The sequence below is a fragment of the Squalius cephalus genome (genome assembly GCF_949319135.1).
Source record: "Squalius cephalus genome assembly, chromosome: 9".
Taxonomy (NCBI): Eukaryota; Metazoa; Chordata; class Actinopteri; order Cypriniformes; family Leuciscidae; genus Squalius; species Squalius cephalus.
The window spans coordinates 36,817,963-36,839,043 of NC_137130.1; the positions used below are offsets into that span (position 1 = coordinate 36,817,963).

General features: G+C 39.8%; 1 protein-coding gene across 1 annotated transcript; it reads left to right on the forward strand.

Moving 5' to 3' along the window:
- Positions 1-1,514: 1,514 nt before the first annotated feature.
- ino80da (INO80 complex subunit Da) lies at positions 1,515-19,378 on the forward strand. The gene is made up of 10 exons (XM_079880555.1): positions 1,515-1,763; positions 3,025-3,271; positions 6,092-6,795; positions 8,458-8,557; positions 8,749-8,973; positions 9,681-9,790; positions 9,934-10,067; positions 12,066-12,277; positions 14,146-14,303; positions 14,526-19,378. Exons 2-10 carry the CDS (start codon positions 3,054-3,056, stop codon positions 15,431-15,433), a joined length of 2,769 nt encoding a protein of 922 aa, XP_079736681.1. The 5' UTR covers positions 1,515-1,763; positions 3,025-3,053; the 3' UTR covers positions 15,434-19,378.
- Positions 19,379-21,081: the final 1,703 nt, after the last annotated feature.

Below are 21,081 nucleotides of genomic sequence, written 5' to 3' on the forward strand. Positions count from 1 at the left end.
AAATGGTGACAGGACCCGTAACTAAGCTGTCCGTTAAAGACGCAATTATGACGAATTCTGCTACTCAAAAGTATGTTCTTTTAGGGCATAGCAGGCAAATTAGGACACAGCATCAGTCACTTCTACTTTGTCCCTGAATGAATCAACCGTTTTTGAACTAATCGTTTGACTGAATGATTCAATGACTAACTTGTTAAGACAATGATTTTCCGCCGCCTACTGGCCATTATTGTTATTTCATTTTAGCTGAGGGACTGAAGGATGAAGACTGATCTCTGTTTTTGTTTTCGGTTGTGATTGCAACAATAGTTCTGCATGAAGAAATAGAATGCATTGATAAATATATTAGGAGCAAAATATGAGATGATATTGTAAATAGAGATAAAGTAATTGCATTCGCATTACATACAATGTTTTTGTCTTTTGTGCATCCGACTGTTTCTTTGAAACGGGCCTCCGAATTGCAAAGACTACATTACGGTTTATTAACGTTTTAAACCTGTAATAAAATAATTTTATGATCAATTTTAATGTTTTACAATTTAATGATTGGGTCTGGAATGAGGGTAAAGCAATATAATCTTTATATAAATGCAGTATTGGGGGTAACTCATTACAAGTAACTTGAGTTACGTAATCAGATTACTTTTTCAAGTAACTATAAAGTAACGTATTACTTTTAAAATTTACAAACAAAATATATTTTACTTTTTCAAATAAGTAATGCAAGTTACTTTGTTTTCCCATTTTCCGACTTTTTTTTCCCAGCTCTCCTGTCCTCATGTTGAGACAAACCGAAGTGCAGAGGTGTATGTGTGTGTGTGTGTGTGAACATGATGGTTATTGTAGTTCTAGACTAAATGTGAGCGTGCATTTACTCATCTCACTTGCACAAAAAAAAGTTTCAATATTCCTCAAAATGAATAAAATCAGTGAAATGCAGAATCAGAATACTATGCAAACCTTCAGATAACTAAATATGTAAAATAAAACATACATTTTTATGCCTTTAATCTTACTTTATTGACCAATGTACTTGCTTCTTACCTTCGATGATTCAGTTAAACCATATGCAAAAATGACTATAGATTTTTTTTTTGTCTTTATTGGTAAAGCAAGTGTTAAACTTTTTTTCTCCTGCATCCTATTCTTCTGCTCAGCTGAAAGGTTTGTTTGAACAGCGTCCTCTACTGTACATTTACATTTCCTTCAGCCTGAGGCTTATTATTTCACTTTTTGGTGTGAAAGGGTCTTTTACATTTGCCCAAAAATAGAACTTTTTTGCTATAAAAAAAAAATAAGCCCAGCCCAGGTGGAAAAAAGTAACGCAAAAGTAACATAACACATTACTTTTCTAAAGAAGTAACTAAGTAACGCAATAAGTTACAATATTGTAATACAATATTACTTTTCAAAGTAATTTTCCCCAACACTGTATAAATGGCATTTGACAAGTTTATGGTGTCTTGTAGTAGTTGATCGTGGTAGTGGAGCAGTTGTCGTGTCCCCGCAGAGCCGCTAGAGGTGCTGTGAGTCTGCCGAGCACTGAACTCTAAACCCCCGCAGATCTGTTCAATGAGAGCACAAGATAATATCATAATATCGAAAGTGCATTTGTGGTCGCTTTTACGGTCCACCACCTCAGCAGGGAATAATATTCCGTAGCATAAGGAATTTCGATGAATATTCGGTGCAGTTGATGATCCGTGGCGTTTATATAGTCTGTCCGGAGTGAGACCCTGTAGAGGCTGAACCCACTGCAGGTAAGCGGACTCGATTACAGATCTACCCGACGCATGAGCGCTCTGACCCCGTCACCGCGTTACTCGAACACCGAGGCTGAGTAGCTACTGTAGGCCAATGTTTACATTGACTTAGAATGTATTTTCAGCAAGCCGTATTGTATGGCGATTGCTTTTTCTCATTTAAAAGACGCTGCAATAATTATATACGTTTTTAAGAGATTAGTTGGCAATTGATTTTAGATTAAACGACTATTTATGCCTAATCGGCTGTAGCGCCCCGCTCTTTCGGCCTGATTTAACGGGCCTCATCCGCCATTGTTATATAGCCACCTTTACAGCGAGTAATAGACACAAACTTCACGTATTTAATAAAATCAGATAACAAAATGTGCGGTTGCATGCGGTTATATTTGTATTTTTAGCATTTTAAAGCTAAAATTAGCGCAGTATCACATCAATGTTTCTGTTTCCTGGGTTTGTTTTTAGCATTGGAGCTAACGAGGGAAATATCAAAATAATGTGTGATTTTGACAGCCAGAGCCTCAAACTACATTTTAAACTAGTAACAAAATACGGATTTGTTTTAACAGTAGCACAGATGTTCAAACACTGGCTGAATGTGATGTTTAATGAGTTATTTAGCATAACGATTTGATGACAGCAGTGTTTATTTAACTAAGTCGATTATTTGCTAAGGACAAACCTAAAGGAAAGATGATATTATATCCGCGTTTTAATTCGTTAATTCAGTGTCACAATAAAATCAACATCTACCATAGTATTTCCGTGGTTTTCTTTGCCAATTACCTTGATTTATCATCTATATCACATGATATATTAATTATGCTAAGTGTCATTATATAAAAATATGTTTACATATCAAAGTATTTTGTGCCACCACATTCATCATCATATTATGTTGACAACATAATACATCATTTCTGTCAGTATCTGCCACATGCAAGCTGAACTGTCCTGTCAATCATACGGTTTTGTCAAAACCAAGCTGAGGATTTAATATTCATCACTGTTATGACTTTGTCACATGCCTGTTTGTTTGGGTCCCTCTGATCTCTGTCCTTGTGTTGAGATATTCATAGTTAACCTCTGACCACATCAACTAGCTGCGAGTTGACAGTCAGTTCAAATATTAAACCAAGACACAAGGGCTGTCAGTAGATATTACATAACATGTATTATACGGCCTGCATTTGTGCATTGTGAATGAGTCCGTGTCATTCATGTGTTGTAATGTAGACTGTTTTCTGTCTCTGATCAGCTGATGTTCTCAGGGACCAGAGTCACGTGATGTACGAAGGTAAACACATCCATTTCTCAGAGGTGGATAATAAGCCGCTGTGCTCCTACAGCCCCAAACTCTGCAAGCAGCGCAGATTGAACGGATACGCCTTCTGCATTCGTCATGTTCTGGAGGACAAGACCGCTCCGTTCAAGCAGTGCGAGTATGTGGCGAAGTACAACAGTCAGCGATGCACCAACCCCATCCCCAAAGCGGAGGAGCGCCGGTAAGAGGAACCGGTTTGGTTGAGTGTGGACTGAGTCAACAATCATCAACTGGTGCTCATTCAGTTTAATTTAATGATTTATACCGTTTTCATTTCCCTTAATGGTTATAGATTACCAGGTAAAGTGTGGCTTGGCCCTATGAAAGCAGTTTTATTTTTCCCCAAAATCCGTTTTTTCCATTTTAATTTTTCTGGACTCTGGTTTAATTATTTAATAAAATATTAGTAAATTGTTTAACAAAAATTTATTTAAAGTTGAACAACATTTTTTTTAAGGCTCTGTGAAATACATATTTTTTCCCCTCAAATTCCGTTTTGTTTTTCCCAAATTCTGTTTTTCCATTTGAATGGTTTAATAGAATTTTAATAATCAAAAATCATGTCTCATTTAGGGGTGTGACGGTTAGCATATAACCGTGAGGCTGACGGTTATAGTTGAACACCGTCATTACAACTCTATAACCGCCAAAACCGTGTTATTAAAATATTTTTTTACAAACATTTTTTATCATAGAGAATGTTTTAATACTAATTAAAAACAATTGTTAACAGTCTGTGTTATTAATGGTCTACGTCGTTTCCAACTGTATTTGATTCTTTGCCAAGCGACCGCCAATCATTTGAGATAGAAATAAAAGCTATGATATAGTGATGTGCCATCATTATGAGATTTATTAAACAAATGAAAAACATTTGCAATAATGAACATTTGCAATCGGGAGACATGGTTTTTACCACTTAATGAAGTTTTGTTTTGTAAATCGTCAGACAAGATTTTTACCACTTCATTAAGTTTTGCTTTGTAGAAAGCATTTCTTTAAAGCGAATTTCGTTTTGTACAAATTGTATCTTAATTTTAATAAATGTTTCATCAACCAATTGCATGTATTTAATAAATAAAAAGCAAATAGGAGACAATATAATAACCGTGACATTGAGGCTCCGATGCGCCGCGTTCACTTGCATTGCATTGTGAAGTTGAACTAGAGCGCATCTCATTGTAAATGAATGAAACTCAGCGTAGGCCTATGCCTCATACATTAGCATTAAATATCTTTGCTGCATCCTTTCTAGAACAGACAAGGGCTTTCTTGCGGCTCGCATCAGCAGAGCATTGCATCGCCCATAGACCGCAAAACAATCAGCGGATGGCGGGCGGGTGCGGCTTTGAAATCTAGTCCAAAAACGTTGGTGCGGATGATGAGTTTTGTGATGCGGTTGCGGATGAAATAATACCCCATCCGCGAATCTCTATTGATAACAACATTGAACACTACACAAATATTAATTTTATTCAAACTAAGTTGACCTATAATAACAGACGAACGTCGCAAAACGTCGTAAAATGAAGATACAAATTGAACAACGCTGTAGTCTATAATTTTTCAGGTAGGCCTAACAGTAGTGTTCAAGTAAAAATACCACAGAAACTGAATGATCAAATATAAAATAACTCTTGTTTGTATGCCTACTGTGGTAAAATCACTGTAATGCACAGACTTGAGTGGGTTAGTGCTGTTATTGAACAACAGTAATATGATTTTCTACAGTATCAATGCAGCGATTTAAGCTGCGCTTTCTTACTCTTCTCAATGAAAGCAAGTCGACACACACTGCAGTGTGTGTGTTTTAATTTAACAAGTATATAGTTTGTTGCGCTGCGTGTTTGAGAGTGTGTTCATTACATGCAGGCACCTCATGATCCAGTGTGTCAGCGTCTCTCTCTCGATGCCCGATACACTCACAGCGAAATACCTCTTCAGTGATATACTGTTACCGAACACCCTTGTGCCGTCCACGCTGCCGAGAGCGACGATTAGAGGAATATTTAAAAATGTGCTGCATGAAAAAATTACCTTTTTTTGTAGCAAGAATTTTATAGTTTCTGTCCTGTAGAAATCTGAAAATATCTAATTGTTTGACGATAGGCAGCTGTAAATGCAATAAGAACTGTCTAAACATTGTCTATTCTTTCTTCAGATTTATATAAAAGGTTTGTTAGTTCACCAGAATTGTTCAGCAAAATCAGAATCATTACATTTCATATAATTCTCATCCCTAAATGTGTGGATAACAGGGTTATTATTGTTTACTGAAACTAAAGCTAAAAGCATGACACAATTTTTTTTGTTACTTGAAATAAACGTTTACTGAAATAAAATAAAAAAACTTAAACTAAATGAAAAGTTGAATATAAATTGAATGTTAAATTTATATATAAATGATAAATGCTTAGGCAACTATCTGAAGTTGAAGAACTAAAATTGCCAAAACTAGATAAAAATTAAAAACTATATAGACATATTTGAAGAAAAAAACATCAACAACTAATAAAATTTAAGTGCAAGAATTATTATTTTTTTAATTAAAAAGTATATCGGTGAAAATAAACTAATACTCGTGGAAACGTTCCTGACTTAATAGCGCTTTTACCAAAGCCTGTGCATTACAGCAAAACTACATTACATACATGCATACATTTTTTTAAAGTTTTTTTTAAGTACTAAAATTACTAAAACTAAATCATAAATAAAAATTAAAATATATATAGGCATATTTGAAGAAAAAAACATCAACAACTAATAAAATTTAAGTGCAAGAAAAAAGTATATCAGTGAAAATAAACTAATACTCGTGGAAACGTTCCTGACTTAATATCGCTTTTACCAAAGCCTGTGCATTACAGCAAAACTACATGAGAATCAGTGAAATGAAATCAGTAGCATGGCTTCATTTGTCAGAACTTTTCTCACTTCATGATCTGATGATTAAACGCTGTGTGTGTGATTTGAGTCGAGCGCTGTCCCTTTGCTCCGGCAGATACTGTAACAGCCACCTGCAGGTGCTGGGCTTCATCCCCAAGAAGGAGCGCAAGAAGAAGCACGACGCCCTGGACGAGGTCCGCTCGCGCGCTCACGTGGAGTCTGTGGCTCTCAACATCACCGTTCCCTCTCTAGCCCTGAGAGACTCCAACGGGCTCGCCCCGTCCCTGACCCCGATGCACCTCTCGGACACCGACCTCCTCGACCCCTTCGCCTTCTACGAGGAGGACACGGACGGGGAGGAGAGCGTGGCACAGAAGAGCTTCGGGAGGTCTGTGATTGGCCTGAGAGTGACCACCCGTGACCCGGAGCACGTCATCACTGAAACATGCACGCTTCCAACCTCCCCACACTTACCACAGCCCCCCCCTCCTCCCCCGCCGGCTCCGCCTCCACCCCCTCCCTCGGCGAGGCTCGTCCCGCCCCCTCCGCACACAGACCGGCCCGGGGCAGGGCAGACTCTGCTGTGCAAGCCGGCTCCTCCTCAGACTGGGCCTTCGGTGTCGTCTGGGGTTCAGCAGAGACCTGTCCCTGCGGTGTCCCCTCGCCCCCCCGCCGCCCCCGACGGCCCCCCGCCCCGCTCCGTGGCCATGCGCCCCTCTGCCTTCACAGCGCCCCCTGTCTGCCTGCTGCGGCTACAGCACCTCGTGCAGCTCTACGCTCACAGGCAGCGAGAGCACGGAGACCTGTTCCCACATCTCGGTACGCCTCCTGTCTTCATCAACACAGCTCTGTCCTACACACTGCAGAATACAGTCAGTAACTACATGTTTTGCCACTGTTGAGTTACTTCAGGTGGGTGTCTTTGGGCGTTTTTACTAGAGGTCGACTGATAGTGGATTTTACCGATACCGATAACCAGTGTTGGGGAAAGTTACTTTGAAAAGTAATGCATTACATTATTCCGTTACTCCCTTAAAAAGTAACTTTTTTAGAAAACTGTCTATAGACCTTATGTAGCCCCGCCCCTTTTCAGCGCTGTGCTCGTTGTGCTTTGTCTTCCGGTCTGTATTTTTAAAGTGATCTTGCATATTTATGAATGAATGGCTCATTTTAAAATCTTCCCTGTCTACTTACATTTGTTAAGACATCTGCTTTAAACATTACAATCCGCATGAGAACTTTTGTTAACTTTACATTAAGTAAATCCACTTCTCCAGCTAATTACTCCTGGACAGCGATGCCATGGAGATATACAGAGTTCAAAGACAATATTCTAAAGATGGCGGCGCCCTCGTTTCTCTGGCGCATAAGGTCTATAAACTGCAGAATACAGTCAGTAACTACATGTTTTGCCTCTACTGAGTTACTTCAGTTGGGTGTCTAAAGCCGGGTGCGCACTGTGCGATTTTGGCCACGATTTGGCCGTCTGAGACAAATTTCCTAAAAGATTCCTCTGATCCCTGGCTAAAATCGGAAGTCTTTGATCGTTAGTTTGACATGTTCACCGACAGCCGATTAATGAGCGTCCCGATCAGATTTTACCGCTGACAAAATTCTGGCAGTGTCAGAAGATTTGGCTCATAGTCCTGCAGTGTGACTTCTCCTACGACGACCGCCAAATGGTCTTCGTTTTTTCAAGACAAGCCAATGAAGCCATGATCAAAATTAACGTTAGAGATATCCTTGTAGGGAACGATCGGACTCGGACCGCAGCAGAACGCAGTGTAAAAACGCCCTTAGACTATGATCTGTCCTGTGACACTTGGGTTTGGCTTAGCTATACAGGTGTGGAAATTTATATGAAAGTAATTTGATAACTTTCTCCAGTTCCATTGATGCTGTAGTTCCTGTGTTCTTGCTTTGTATTTGTTTTTATTGACTTGATTTTAATGACTTGCAACTAGCAAACAAATTCTTGAATTAGCTTTATTGGGCAGGCTAATATTTGATCATTGTGAACCTAATTGTATCTGTGTGTGAAGATATATATATTCATATACGTACATATATATATATATATATATATACACGCACACACTGGAAAACAGAATCTTGTTTCTGCTGCGGAATAAAAAAAGGAAATAATATCTTTAAAAAAAGGAAATAATATCTTTAATCTCAGATATAAACTTAGTCAGAATTGTTAGATAAGTCACAGTTACCTTTTTATTTATTTATTCTGTGGCGGAAACAAGCTTCCATACTAGATTGGCACACAAAGTCAAAACAGACAGTAAAAATATTTATAATGTTACAAAAGATTTCTATTTAACTAAATGCTGTTCTTTTGAACGTTCTATTCATTAAAGAGTCCTGAGTAACAACAGCAAATCAGCATATTAGAATGATTTTTGAAGATCGTGTGAAACTGAAGACTATAATGACCTTGATATCTGATTATACACGTGTGTGTTTTCTTAGGGCTGGACTGGTCTGAGGACAGTTCAGATGAAGATACAGAGGAGCTTGTTCCTTTATTGCCTCAGGCCTGTAGACTCCAGGAAAGAAGCCCCCATCAAAGGTAAGAAAGTCACTCCTCACTTGCTTCTCACAACTTCTGAGGCAGGAAATATAATGCAATTTACAGGTCAGTTACTTCATGAGTGCAGATAAAAATGTTTAAGAGACAAAGAAGCATTTAATAGCCATTTTTTAAAATCATTTTATAATATTTGATAACTTTTTTGGTTTGTTTGTTTGTGTGTGTGTCAGGTCCTCCAATGAAAAGCCTCTTTCCCGGCGGGCACGTCTGGCACAGCTCTGCTCATACCTGCAGGAGAGGTATAAACACCTGTGCCGACAGGACAGGGCAGCCACCCGGCACAGCAGATACCGATACGCCTTCCGGAAAGCTCTGCTTCACGCTGCGAGCAAAGACCCCGACTGCACTGCACAGCTCATCCAGAAGCTCAGCAAGAGCTCACAGACCTCAGCCTGGTGCGTCGAGCAGGGACTGCCTTCAGTCAACGTGCACAGCTATTTCACGACTGTGTGTTTTAATTTTAATTAGGGCTGCTCGACATTGGAGAAAAACGTACATTGCGAAATTGTATTTTTCTGCAATAATATATATTGCGATATAAAAACAATTTCACCAGATGTTTTGAATAGCTCTATTTGAAAATAATTAATCATTCTAGAATAATTGGGATGGGATGAATCTGCATAGAAAATGATAAACAAGTTACAAGCATAGATAAATACAATAAAAGAAAGATTCAATTGAAATAAGCAGTGCTTTATGTTTTTTTGGGAAAATCTAACTGTAATCAGGTACAGAAATTGAATAATCAAATTTAACAAAAGTCTTCACTGTCTAAATCAAATATATCTATCTTTTTTTAAAGCTACATAAGTAATTTTCTCTTTCTATCTTTTGTTGTTTGATCACCATTGGTGACACAAACAGCTGTGGGTGTATTAGGCTGCTGTCACTTTAAGACGAATGCACGGACATTCTTTCTCCGTTTTCTTTCTCAATTGTTTACAACACATAACCGACTGTGTTTATGAGGGTACTCACCGAGACGGCATTTTGACTTAATTTTGTGTGCAAGTGTCTGTTTAACCCCAAAAGAAAGAAAGAACTAAATTCGGCATATATATATATAATATTATACTTTTTTTTTTCTTTTTTTTTTCAGTTCAAGGTCTGCAGTAACACAAAAGTATGAAAGGACGATATGTACGGGAACCACAAAGGGTCAAAACTGCAGCGACGTAGCTTTGCCATTTTCACGCCACTGTTTTCAACGTATCCTTTAACATATGCATACTTCAGGTAAAATGAGCATGTGTTAGTGGTGGCCTAGTGATGAAACGATGTCAGTTTGAACAAGTAACACCCAAGTGCAGTTGTCAGGTGTGTGTTATGCTCTTGACAGCATGTCGCTGCAGATATCCTACTGAATCGCTCTCAGCAGCTGTTCTCCAGCTGCACGGCACGGTTCGCTGATGGACAGCAGTGCTCCGTTCCTGTGTTTGACATCACTCACCAGACACCTCTCTGTGACGAACATGCAAAGAAAATGGTGAGAAACCACACCTCATATGGATAACCTTAAAGGAATAGTTCACGCAATTAAATTAGCCCATGAGTTACTCACCCTCAAGCCATCCAGTGACATTCTTCATTCAGACGAATCCAATCAGTGTTATATTAAAAAATGTCCTGGCTCTTCCAAGCTTTATAATGGCACTGAATGGCTGTTTCTTTTTTGAAGTTCATAAAAGTGCGTCTATCCATGATAAAAGTTCATCTATCCATGATAAAGTGCTCAACACGGCTCCGGGGGTTAATAAAGGCCTTCTGAAGCGAAGCGATGCAAAACTAGCTTCCGGCCAAACGAACATAAGGATTACACTTAAGTCTAAAGCACAACTTGTGCGAGTAATGCGACGCACTGCTGATATTTCCGCATGACACACTAAAGCTACTTCTGACGTCATGAGTTGTGGAAGTTGTGCTTTAGGCGTAAGTAGAGACTGCGTTTGGCCAGAAGCTGGAATTTTACTTTGTAATGTTAAATATGGATATTTTTCTTACACAAACACATCGCTTCACTTCAGAAGGCCTTTATTAACCCACAGGAGCCGTGTGGAGTTCGTTTATCATGGATAGATGGACTTTTATAATGGATAAATGCACTTTTATGATGGATAGATGCACTTTTATGATGGATAGATGCACTTTTATGATGGATAGATGACTTATGATGGACAGATGCACTTTTATGATGGATAGATGGACTTTTATGATGGACATATCCACTTTTATCATGAATAAATGCACTTTTATGATGGATAGATGCACTTTTATGATGGATAGATGAACTTTTATGATGGATAGATGAACTTTTATGATGGATAGATGGAATTTTATGATGGATAGATGAACTTTTATGATGGATAGATGAACTTTTATGATGGATAGATGGACTTTTATGATGGATAGATGCACTTTTATGATGGATAGATGCACTTTTATGGACTTCAAAACAGAAACATCCATTCACTGCCATTATAAAGCTTTGAAGAGTCAGGACATTTTTTTTATATAACTCAGATTGTATTCGTCTGAAAGAAGAATGTCATACACCTAGGATGACTTGAGGCCGAGTAAATCATGGGCTAATTTTCATTTTTGGGTGGACTAACCCTTTAAAGGGATGTATTAAGTAAGGGATAATCCACGGCTAGCCATGCATTAAAGGATTTTAATGCACGACGTAGAGGCGAAGAACCACCCGACGCGAAGCGGAGGGTGGTTGCCTCTACGAAGTGCATTTAAATTCTTTAATGCATGGCTAGCCGTGGATTATCCCGCTTATACCTTGGTTATTTGCCAAGTTAAAAATAAGTTAAAGCTGTAACTGATGTTTACAGTGTAATTTTTTAACAGACGTGTAAAAATGACGGTTATTTCTTAAGTTCTTGCACTCCGTCCGCTTTAAATAAAGTAGAGCCATCGGATTGCTTTTATTTGAATGAATTCACATTTATTTAAATTAATTATTAAAAGAGAGAGACAGAGAACTGAAGGAGAAGGAACAGAGAGAGAGAGAGAGAGAGAGAGAGAGAGAGAGAGAGAGATGCGTGCGCGAGTTACCTGTGTGCGTCGATCTCTTCTTTAAAGTCTAGCAGCTACAGTCCCCTCGTTGCTTAAGCATATAGCTAACTTAATGATTCTTTAATGGATTTATTACAATTATTTATGAATGACAGGCAACACTGATACAAATTAAACGATATTCAAAAATCATCCATTTAGCCTACCTAAACGTTTTCATATGCGTCTCTCACTCTGCTTGCAAGTGTATCTGTGTCACTATGGTTACCAATGTAGCGGATTAATTTCGAACTGTAATCAAACTGACTGGAACTACCTGTGCATTAAACGGTTTTACTGCACACCTTCCAGCCAATCAGAATCGAGTATTTAAACAGCCCATGGTATAACAGCACATAATTGGTTGTAAGTAAACGTGTGTGTGTGTGTGTGTGTGTGTGTGTGTGTGTGTGTGTGGCAGGATAATTTCCTGCGTGGAGATGGCAACAGGCGCAGTCTGCAGCAACAGCGGCGTCCACGTAAGAAGACCAAACCACCTGCACTGACTAAGAAACACAAGAAGAAGAGACGACGAGGTCCTCGCAGACCGCAGAAGCCCATTCCCCCAGCCGTGCCACAGGGCAACTTACTAATGCCCTCCCTCTCACTGCCCGCCCACCACGCCCATGTCAGGTGCCCAGCTTACTTTCAATCCAGCATCACAGTCTGGCTTCACAAATGTGTTGTTGTTGCAGTCCTAAATGTCATAACACATCACAAATACCAGTGTTGTATTCAAGAATGACTCATTCGAGTCCTGTGTAGGTTGAGTTCAAGTCAAGATCCAGACCATAAGAGAGTCTGAAAGTTCAGACAATGTAAATATGTTTTCCACTGTGGCCAATGAAGCTTGGTATTGCATCAGTTTTGCACAGACTTCGATGTATGCCGTCGAAGTAGCATTAGCTGAACTATGTTGAACTTTATTATTTTACATACAGCCGCTGTATCAAGCAGAACACAAATTATTGAATGAAAAGTTTGTGTTGCTACATAATAGTGTTGTCGTGATACTGGAGATTATATATATCAAAAATATACCTTGAAAAATATCAATTTTCGATACAACAGGAATTTGCCCTATATACTACCATACAGATATTTTTATTATCATCTCATAATTTTTGGATAAGTTGGTCTTTTTTTTATTGCCGTGGGAGCATTAAAAATTCTTAAGTCTAAAATTAGGATCTCTTGATTTTAAGGCCATTAAAAATGTAAAAAGTATTTTTCTCTTAGGCATTAAATTTTAATGAGAGGTCTTCAATCCTCCTTAAAAGCCTAGGAACTGCCATTTCCAAGTCCCAGTTCAACAAACAAGTCCACAAGAGCTAAGCGATAAAAGTAGATTATTTTTATTTTAGTTGCCATAAATGAAATGTTTGTTTTTCAAAATCTTAAGTGGGGATAACATAAAGCTGCGGGTTAACATAAAGCTTTGTTATGTGGGACAAGGCCAAAATAACAAAAAAGATCAATCTTCCTAGAAGGGGTTTAGAAATAACTTGCCTTGAAAAGATAAAAAAAAAAAACTAAATTAAATACAATATAATTGTCTTACTCCCCTACTGTCCAATAAACTGGAGAAAATGGGTATAATCATCGGGTATGTATCAGTATAACAACCAATAGACTAGAGCCACTAGTGTCATGAAAGAGCAACAGTTTAAATTCTGTCACTACTTTATTTGCTAGCTACCCGAATAATAACTCATCGGGTTTAAGGATCAACACGAAGAGAACGTTTATGAACCCCTTGAGAACTGAGGTTTATTACCGACATCGGCAACAACACTAGAGGATCTGTTCTTGTGATGTGTTGGCCAACCGTTCATACTCATGCATTTCATAAGAGTATGTTTCTGACTTGATTCAACTAAAATCAGGGTTCGCACACGGTGCTTAAAGTACTCGAATTTGACTTTCTGAAATTTAAGTCCTGAAAAACCTTTGAAAACAGCCATTGTTTTGAAGAAGCACTTTGAAAGTTCTTGAATTATTGAAAGACAATATATGGGAAATTTATTTTTAATTGTATTGATAAAACAATCTTTTCACACAAAATTAAAGCTGCAGACGGACTGTCTGATATAGATATAGAGCCGTTTTGCATGGCTTTAAGCGTTATATTGCTCATAAATATCCAAGTATATGATACAACTTTTCTTCAAGTCAATCATATATTCATGGGAGAAAAAAAAGGAAAGCGACATCTTTGTCATAGTATCCTTTAAATGGTTAAAGTTACCGCAGGCATTGCATGTGCTGCACTTTATTTGTACCATTTTGTTTTATTCGTTTATTTTTATTTATCTATTTACCTTTTTTAAAATTTAAAAGATAATAAAGATATTGTTTGACAAATGAGATCTCTGATTGTAGTCCTTGAAAAAAAACATAAAAAAGTAGTGCTTAAAGTCCTGGAATTTGATTTGACAGTATCTGTACGAACCCTTTAAAATGTTACTAACTCTATTTTCCGCTTGCGTTCGCTCTCACAGGAGTCCGTCGACCCCCGAACTCAGTGCAGATGAGCTTCCTGATGACATCACAAACGAAATGCCTGACATTCCCAATGACCTTGAGCTGAATCAGGAAGATTTCTCCGACGTGCTGCCCAGACTACCTGATGATCTTCAGGATTTCGACCTTTTTGAGGGTACGGTCACATGTGATTATATGACAGCAGAATATCGTAGAGACTTGAGGGTGGGCTCTTTTGGCTTGGGGCCAGCAAGCCCTCACACAGACTACGCTAGCATTGTGGCAGTTCTTGCGCCAGTTTGTCAATCACCACATGTTTTTTTTTTCCAGGAAATGTAAAAATCTTCTTGTTAGTTGGCATGTTTGCACTTTGTCTGAGTTGTCTTTGTGGATCCAGGTAAGAATGGAGAGTTGTTGCCCACCACAGAGGAGGCAGAGGAGCTAGTCCGAGCCCTGCAGGCGATGGGCTCGTATCCCGACTCCCTGGTGTGTTTGTCCTCAATGGGTGAGCTGACCCCAACGGACGGGGTGGACCACCGCACCATGGCTGTGTTCTCCGGATCAGGGGTCACGACGACTGGCATTGGAGATCTTCTAAACAGCCGAATAACTTCAGAGACCTTTCATAATCTAGAACTGGAGGGGAACCTCCTCCATGCCCCAACAGACCATCATTTCCCAACATCCCCTTCTCCGCAGCCGACCCAGAGCAGCACCGCAAGTTCAAATGGGGGATTAACACAACGAACGTTTTCCCGAGCACCCAAACCGGATACCTCCCCACTAGGTACTCATTACAGCAGCGAGCCCTACAGGGATCACATCTCACCCCGACACGGTGCCTCTTATCAAACCGACCCGCCTCTCTTACTGGAGGTGCCTTTGAGTGGAGCACCGGTTCCTCCGCGCACCTCCTGGAATAACCTCCCTCTCTCGCTCACCGACCCGGCACAGTTCGGGAACCTCCTCACTGCTGAAACTCACCTTCTCTCCACCTCTCTGTCCACCCCTCCATCCACGTCCCACTCCACAATCCTGCAACCCAGCGCCGCTCTCTCCGCTCTTCCCCAAACCGGCCTCACCTCACCCTCGTCCTCGCCCTCCTCACGCGACCTCCTCACACACACCCACACCCAACCTAAACTACAGCTCCCACAGTTCAGTGCAGCCTTCGGCCACCAACTGGCTTCCCACAGCGGGATCCCCAAAGACCTGCAGCCCAGCCATAGCTCGACAGCGCCACCTACTGGCTTCAGCATCACTAGTGCCACTGCTGCCACCCCCCCATTCCCTCAGAGCAACTGAGACCATCCCATCTCACATTAAGAAATAGTTATCATTTACAAATGTCATCATTTACTCACCCTCGTGACTTTTTCATTTGTGGAACAAGAAAGAAATTTTGATCAATGTTCACTCTCTGCTCTTTTCCATAAAACGAAAATTAAACAGTGACCAAGGTCTGTCAAGCTCCAAAAAAGCAATTTCTGCACATTCAAACTTGTGTATAACGACTAGTTATGACTCGTGACCACCGAGGGCGTTTTGGCAAACATGCTTTTACTCCCAACTCGGACTCGGTATCACATTTTAATGCACAGGATACCTTTTCAGCGTAATTTTACGACGAGCGGGTAATCAGATCAAGACGCATTTAATTCTTTGCGTTTGTAAAAGTAGAAATGATTTTATCACCCCTACCCTAAACCTTCTCAATTCTCAACAATATAAAACACACAACAGGCAAATAAAAGTAAATTATTATATTATATTATATTATATTATATTATATTATATTATATTATATTATATTATATTATATATTTATTGCAAAAACTGACATTATAAAAAAACAGTAAAAAAGTATTACAAAAAAACTCATGTTGTATTCCAAGTCTTCTGAAGCCATACAATATCTTTATATGAAGAACAGAGTGGAAATTAAGGTTTTAATCCCTGAAGATGATCCTGCTCTGTGAACGCACGCAGTCATATCTCCTTCAGAAGATACTCCCAAACTTTAGCTTGACCCAGTCTGTCATGAGACACACAAGAGCCAATGCCATTTCGAAACCAAAGCTGATATAACGCTTATTCTAGCGGTAATATTTGAATGTGCTCAGGATCAGATCTTGATGGTGACAGTGATCGCTTTTGTGTCTGTTCTCCACACAAATCAATCGCTTGGCCTCTGAACACTTGGAATATTCAAATGGGTAGGTTTAGGGGTTAGCATTGGGTTACATGGTCAAACATGACTAATAGTGTGAATAAATGTAAATAAAATTATGCTGGCTGATTAAATTAAAAACGACATCCCAACATATGTCTCAATAGAAAAATTATACCCCAATATATAATTTCATCATGATAAAATCCACATGCTCATTGCGTCTGTGTATTGATGCCGAAGGTTTCTCATTGAAAGCAATGAATCATCACCCTGCTCATTGAAAAATGACACTGAAGGGTTACCCTGTGCTTTAAAAAGTGATACCAAGGGGCGCTGACCAAGTTGGGAGTGAGAATGTGTTGCTTTGGCATCATTGATGTCAAATCTAGTGTGACACGTCTTCACATGCCATATTATTATATACATATTTGCCTATTTGCACACAACTTTTGATTGCTGCAAGATTTTGAGTTAAGGCCTGTTAACACCACCAAGACAAGGTTTCAGTGCGATGAACTTTTAATTAACGTATCTGAACAGCTATTAATGTGTCTGTTTAGACGGACACAAACATTTGTACGTTGTAAACTGGCTGACCAATAAGTCTCTTGCTATTGAAGACTTGGAACATGGTGTAACAAGTCATATGGATTACTTTTATGATACTTTTATGGTGCTTTTTTTGCCTTTTTTGGAGCTTGAATGGCCCAGCTTCAATTTACTTTAATTGCATGGAGAAGAGCAGCATGAACATGCTTGAAAACATCTTTTGTGTTCTACAAAAGAAAGTCAGTCATGTGTTTAGGGGTTTGTCTTTTGGGTTAACCAACTCTTATGCCCTGTCACCAACAGCGGTGTGACGGACACCATAGACCAGCAGCAGATTTGAGTCTTTCTGGACACGTATCGCTGCTTGGTCAGTCAAGTGTTAGCCATCCCATGTTAATTGTTGTACTGAACCAAGAATTGTGTTCTGCCCACATATACCCCTTTTTCACCAAATGGTGCTAGTGCTGGAGCCTGTGCTCAGTTGGGTGATCCGCAGAGACCCGACCCATATTTCTACTGACTTAAGAGCAAAACAATGATCTAACTGACTACATTACTACATCACCTGCTCATGTGCATTGCAATCTTAGTGTACTTCTGGTTTGGAGAACTTATTTTCACATCCAGAGTAATTATCATCAGAAAAGATCTACGTAGAAATGTCAACTGAAGTAATATTTTTACATTTTTCATGGGAGTCTATTGCCCTCCAGTGGTACTCCACCGGCTCCTAATGTCACTATTTCTTCGATTGAGACCAACGGGTTTAGGAGCTAAGGATCAAAACCACCTTTTTTTCTGTGAAAACGTGCAAAATGGTGCCGTGCACCAGCACTGTGTCAGTGGAAAAGGGGTGATGGTCTGCTGTACTAACGCTAGTGAATCGTATTCTATCATATTACTGATTCCATTAGTTATTTCTCAGATGAAATGAGATTAGCAGGTGTCCTGTTGAGTTCTTGTGTTAAGGCCCAGGTATACTTCATTTTCCGTGTTCTGCTCAAGAGCACAAGCCTTTCAAAGTATACTCCTATAGCCGTGCGCACTATCTAGTGGGCTTTGTTATCAAGTGATCAAGTCACTCACACATGCTGTTGCCACAAAAATGAGGCTGCATGAACGCGGATGGACGAAGTATACTTTGGGCTTTAGGAAGCTTGTGTGTGTGTGTGTTGGCTGGAGAAAAAGGAGGACAAGACTCTGGTTTATACTTGGTATTAGCATCTGTCTCGGGTGATCTGATCACGAGTGTTCAGCTGAGGAATTCTCCTTTACACCAGGTGTTAACATGCATCTCCTGTGACCTGATGAAGGGTTTTGTGGAGGGTAGTTTCGTGTGTTCACACTAGCAGCGACACAATCCCAATCACTTCAATGGACAGCTGGCGATTTCAAGTGACACAAGGATGTAGGCGTGTCTAACTTTATGCAAATCAAGAGGGACTTTCGGGAGCGACAACCAATAGGAGTGAAGTGAGTGGAGCAAGCTGACATTCAGTACAATCCATATCTTTTATTTAGAGTACATAAAAATGTCCTTTACGTCTTTTAGTTTGTCAAGAGATTTAAAGCGCAGTTATTGAAGAGTGCGCATGTGTGAACGTGCTCTAGTGCGTAAGAACGAGTCTATGATTGAATCTGGAAATAAAGCAAAATAACAGAACAATGAGAATTAGTCCACAGATGCCATGTCCTTTATAGCAAAACATCTAGATTCTCAAAACATTCGATCTCAAACAGATTCATTAAAAGTAGTTATTACTTCACCACCTGTGGGACGTCATTAACCAATACGGTTGAACAACCAATTTGTGACAATATGGTTTTGGGAAACAGTCGTGACTAGCTAGTTGATTTCTTCAAAGATGCATCGTACTATGGTAGTTAATCAGCGAGTTACGTGAGCCCAGATTGACCGGCATTAGCTGCAGATAAATGGCAGCGAGGGCAAAGAGCACTTGCAGTTTCTCGTTCATCTTTAATATTAGCCATTTTATGTACTGATTCCATTTATATTTAGACTTTTCTGCATGATGAATGTCCTTCACAAACGTTACCAGGCAAACAGTAGTGGGAAATCTCTTCTCTGATTACGTGTGCAATGGTGAAAAGGAGGAACAATCATTTTCTCCAGCTATCTGTCACTCGCGTAAGATCGCAGCAATTAGCAAACGACAACAATCAATTCCTGACGGACAAGATCAAGTCCTGCCCTGCCAAAAAGCCGTTTCACTCTGATATACGTCGCAATACAGAAGGTCACAATTTCGGTTAATGCCGCCTTTATAGTTGTACCTTGCTCGCAAAATGTTGTCCCGGAGATTAAGCATTGCATAAGAAGGTGGTCCTTCCCTGTTGTCCAGGATGGATGTGTAATGTGGCATCTCTGAAAGTGTGTTTGGGTCACCCAAGATGAATACCAGGTATTAAAATAAAACCAAGCTTGTACAACTTTCAGCCAGTATCCCAGAATGAACAGCCAACAAACCTCCTGTCTCTCAGATATCAGGGCTGGTCTAAGCTTGATGTGGTCTCAAGAGAATCTACCATACGACTTGTAATCAGGACACAAATCTGTATGACTGAACAGTATGATTCGTTGATGGGTTTTTGCACACGCTCAGTGGACCAGGCCTGGACTGCTCACATCATCACACGGTTAATTAAAGCAATAATCTCCTCAGCAGAGCCGGTCTTCAGGCGTGGCTCGTTCCCAGCAGCCTCGGCCCGCAGTGACAAACAGCCGGATCGCGTTCTCCTTCACGACTAACAGCAAAGATCTCAACCTAGAGCTTGCTAATCTTGTAGAAACACTGACATGGAACTCATTCAGCGAAGAGAAAACAGAATAATGACACTTTGAGGTAATTCTTTTGCCAAATATATGGGTTAAACCGTTAGTTCTTCTTTATGGTGCTTAATCAGTTTAGAGCCTCGTTTGGTCTTTCTAACACAAGAGCCCCTGGTGGCCATGTTTCAGAGTACAGTAGAGGTGGCGGGCGGGAGGGTGGACGTCAACTCAAATGACCCTGCCTTTGCTGTGCGGACATTTGGTGCAATTTCTTTGGAGAATGGTTTGTGCAACCTGATGGTTCTTCTCCAGACTTCCACTGAAGTGTCAGGTTCAAACTCAGCCATTGTCAGCCACCGTAAGTCAGCCTTACGCCACGTGGGACCAGCGTTCCCTGCAGATTTCTGTTTCCAAGTTATGACCGTAAAACCAAGGTTTCGGGTAGATTTTAAACACTGAACGATGATCTTATATTGTTAAGTATTTAAATATATTTATAGAATAGAAACCTCTAGATTGGGTTTTATTGGTTGATTTGAGTGGCAGAAGATTTAAAAAAGAGAAAACTAGTCATTTCCAAAATACTTGATGGAACTGAAGCATTTAATGGGATAATGTTTGGTAGTTTTAATGGCTATCAAAACTAATTTTTATTGATTGATGTTGTGTATCTGTGTCTTTTGTTCTGACGAAGAGACTGTGATCATGTGCAACAGTATTTTTGATAGCTATTAAAAAGTAACAGTCAGTGGTCGCTAAAAAACATAAAACCACAACCATGGCCCTTATTCACACTTACTTTGATCCAATCTTCACGAGTCCAAAAGATAATGGGTCTCATTCATGAAAAACCAGCAGAATGAAATTGTACAAATCGCCATAATTTATTACACTGAATAAAACCAATGTGACTGTTCACATAAGAACGGTTCAGTTCATTCTCACGTCAACGGTCTCATTGATGAGAACGGTTCCTAAAACTGCTGTTACGTACATCGGATTCATTTGTAAAACCAGTATAATATAAACTTGCATTGAATCGGTTTAAAACCACTCTAAAATGAGTTGGGTTCAGTTGAATCATTCTTATTTAAGTGGTGATATTGCAAGAGTTTATGGTTTTATGAAGATTTGTTGTTTCGTGAATGAGATCTGTTGAGTGCCAGAATGATCTCACAGGCCATTACTTAATTTTGAGGTGTCCTTGATTAAGTGAACCTCAAGGTCATTGCTCATCACCCTTAAACTCCATGTGTTCGGATGCACTTTCACCTGCACTATGTTCCACGGTTACTTGTGAACAAGAGTCGGCTTTGGTTATCCTCCCCACCTCTCCGTTTCTCTAAGGAGCTGAGATGTTGCGTGCAGTCCACGTTCTCCCTGTGTTACTACTGTGTGTGTGTGTGTGTGTGTGTGTGTGCGGGTCCGCTGCACAGAGAG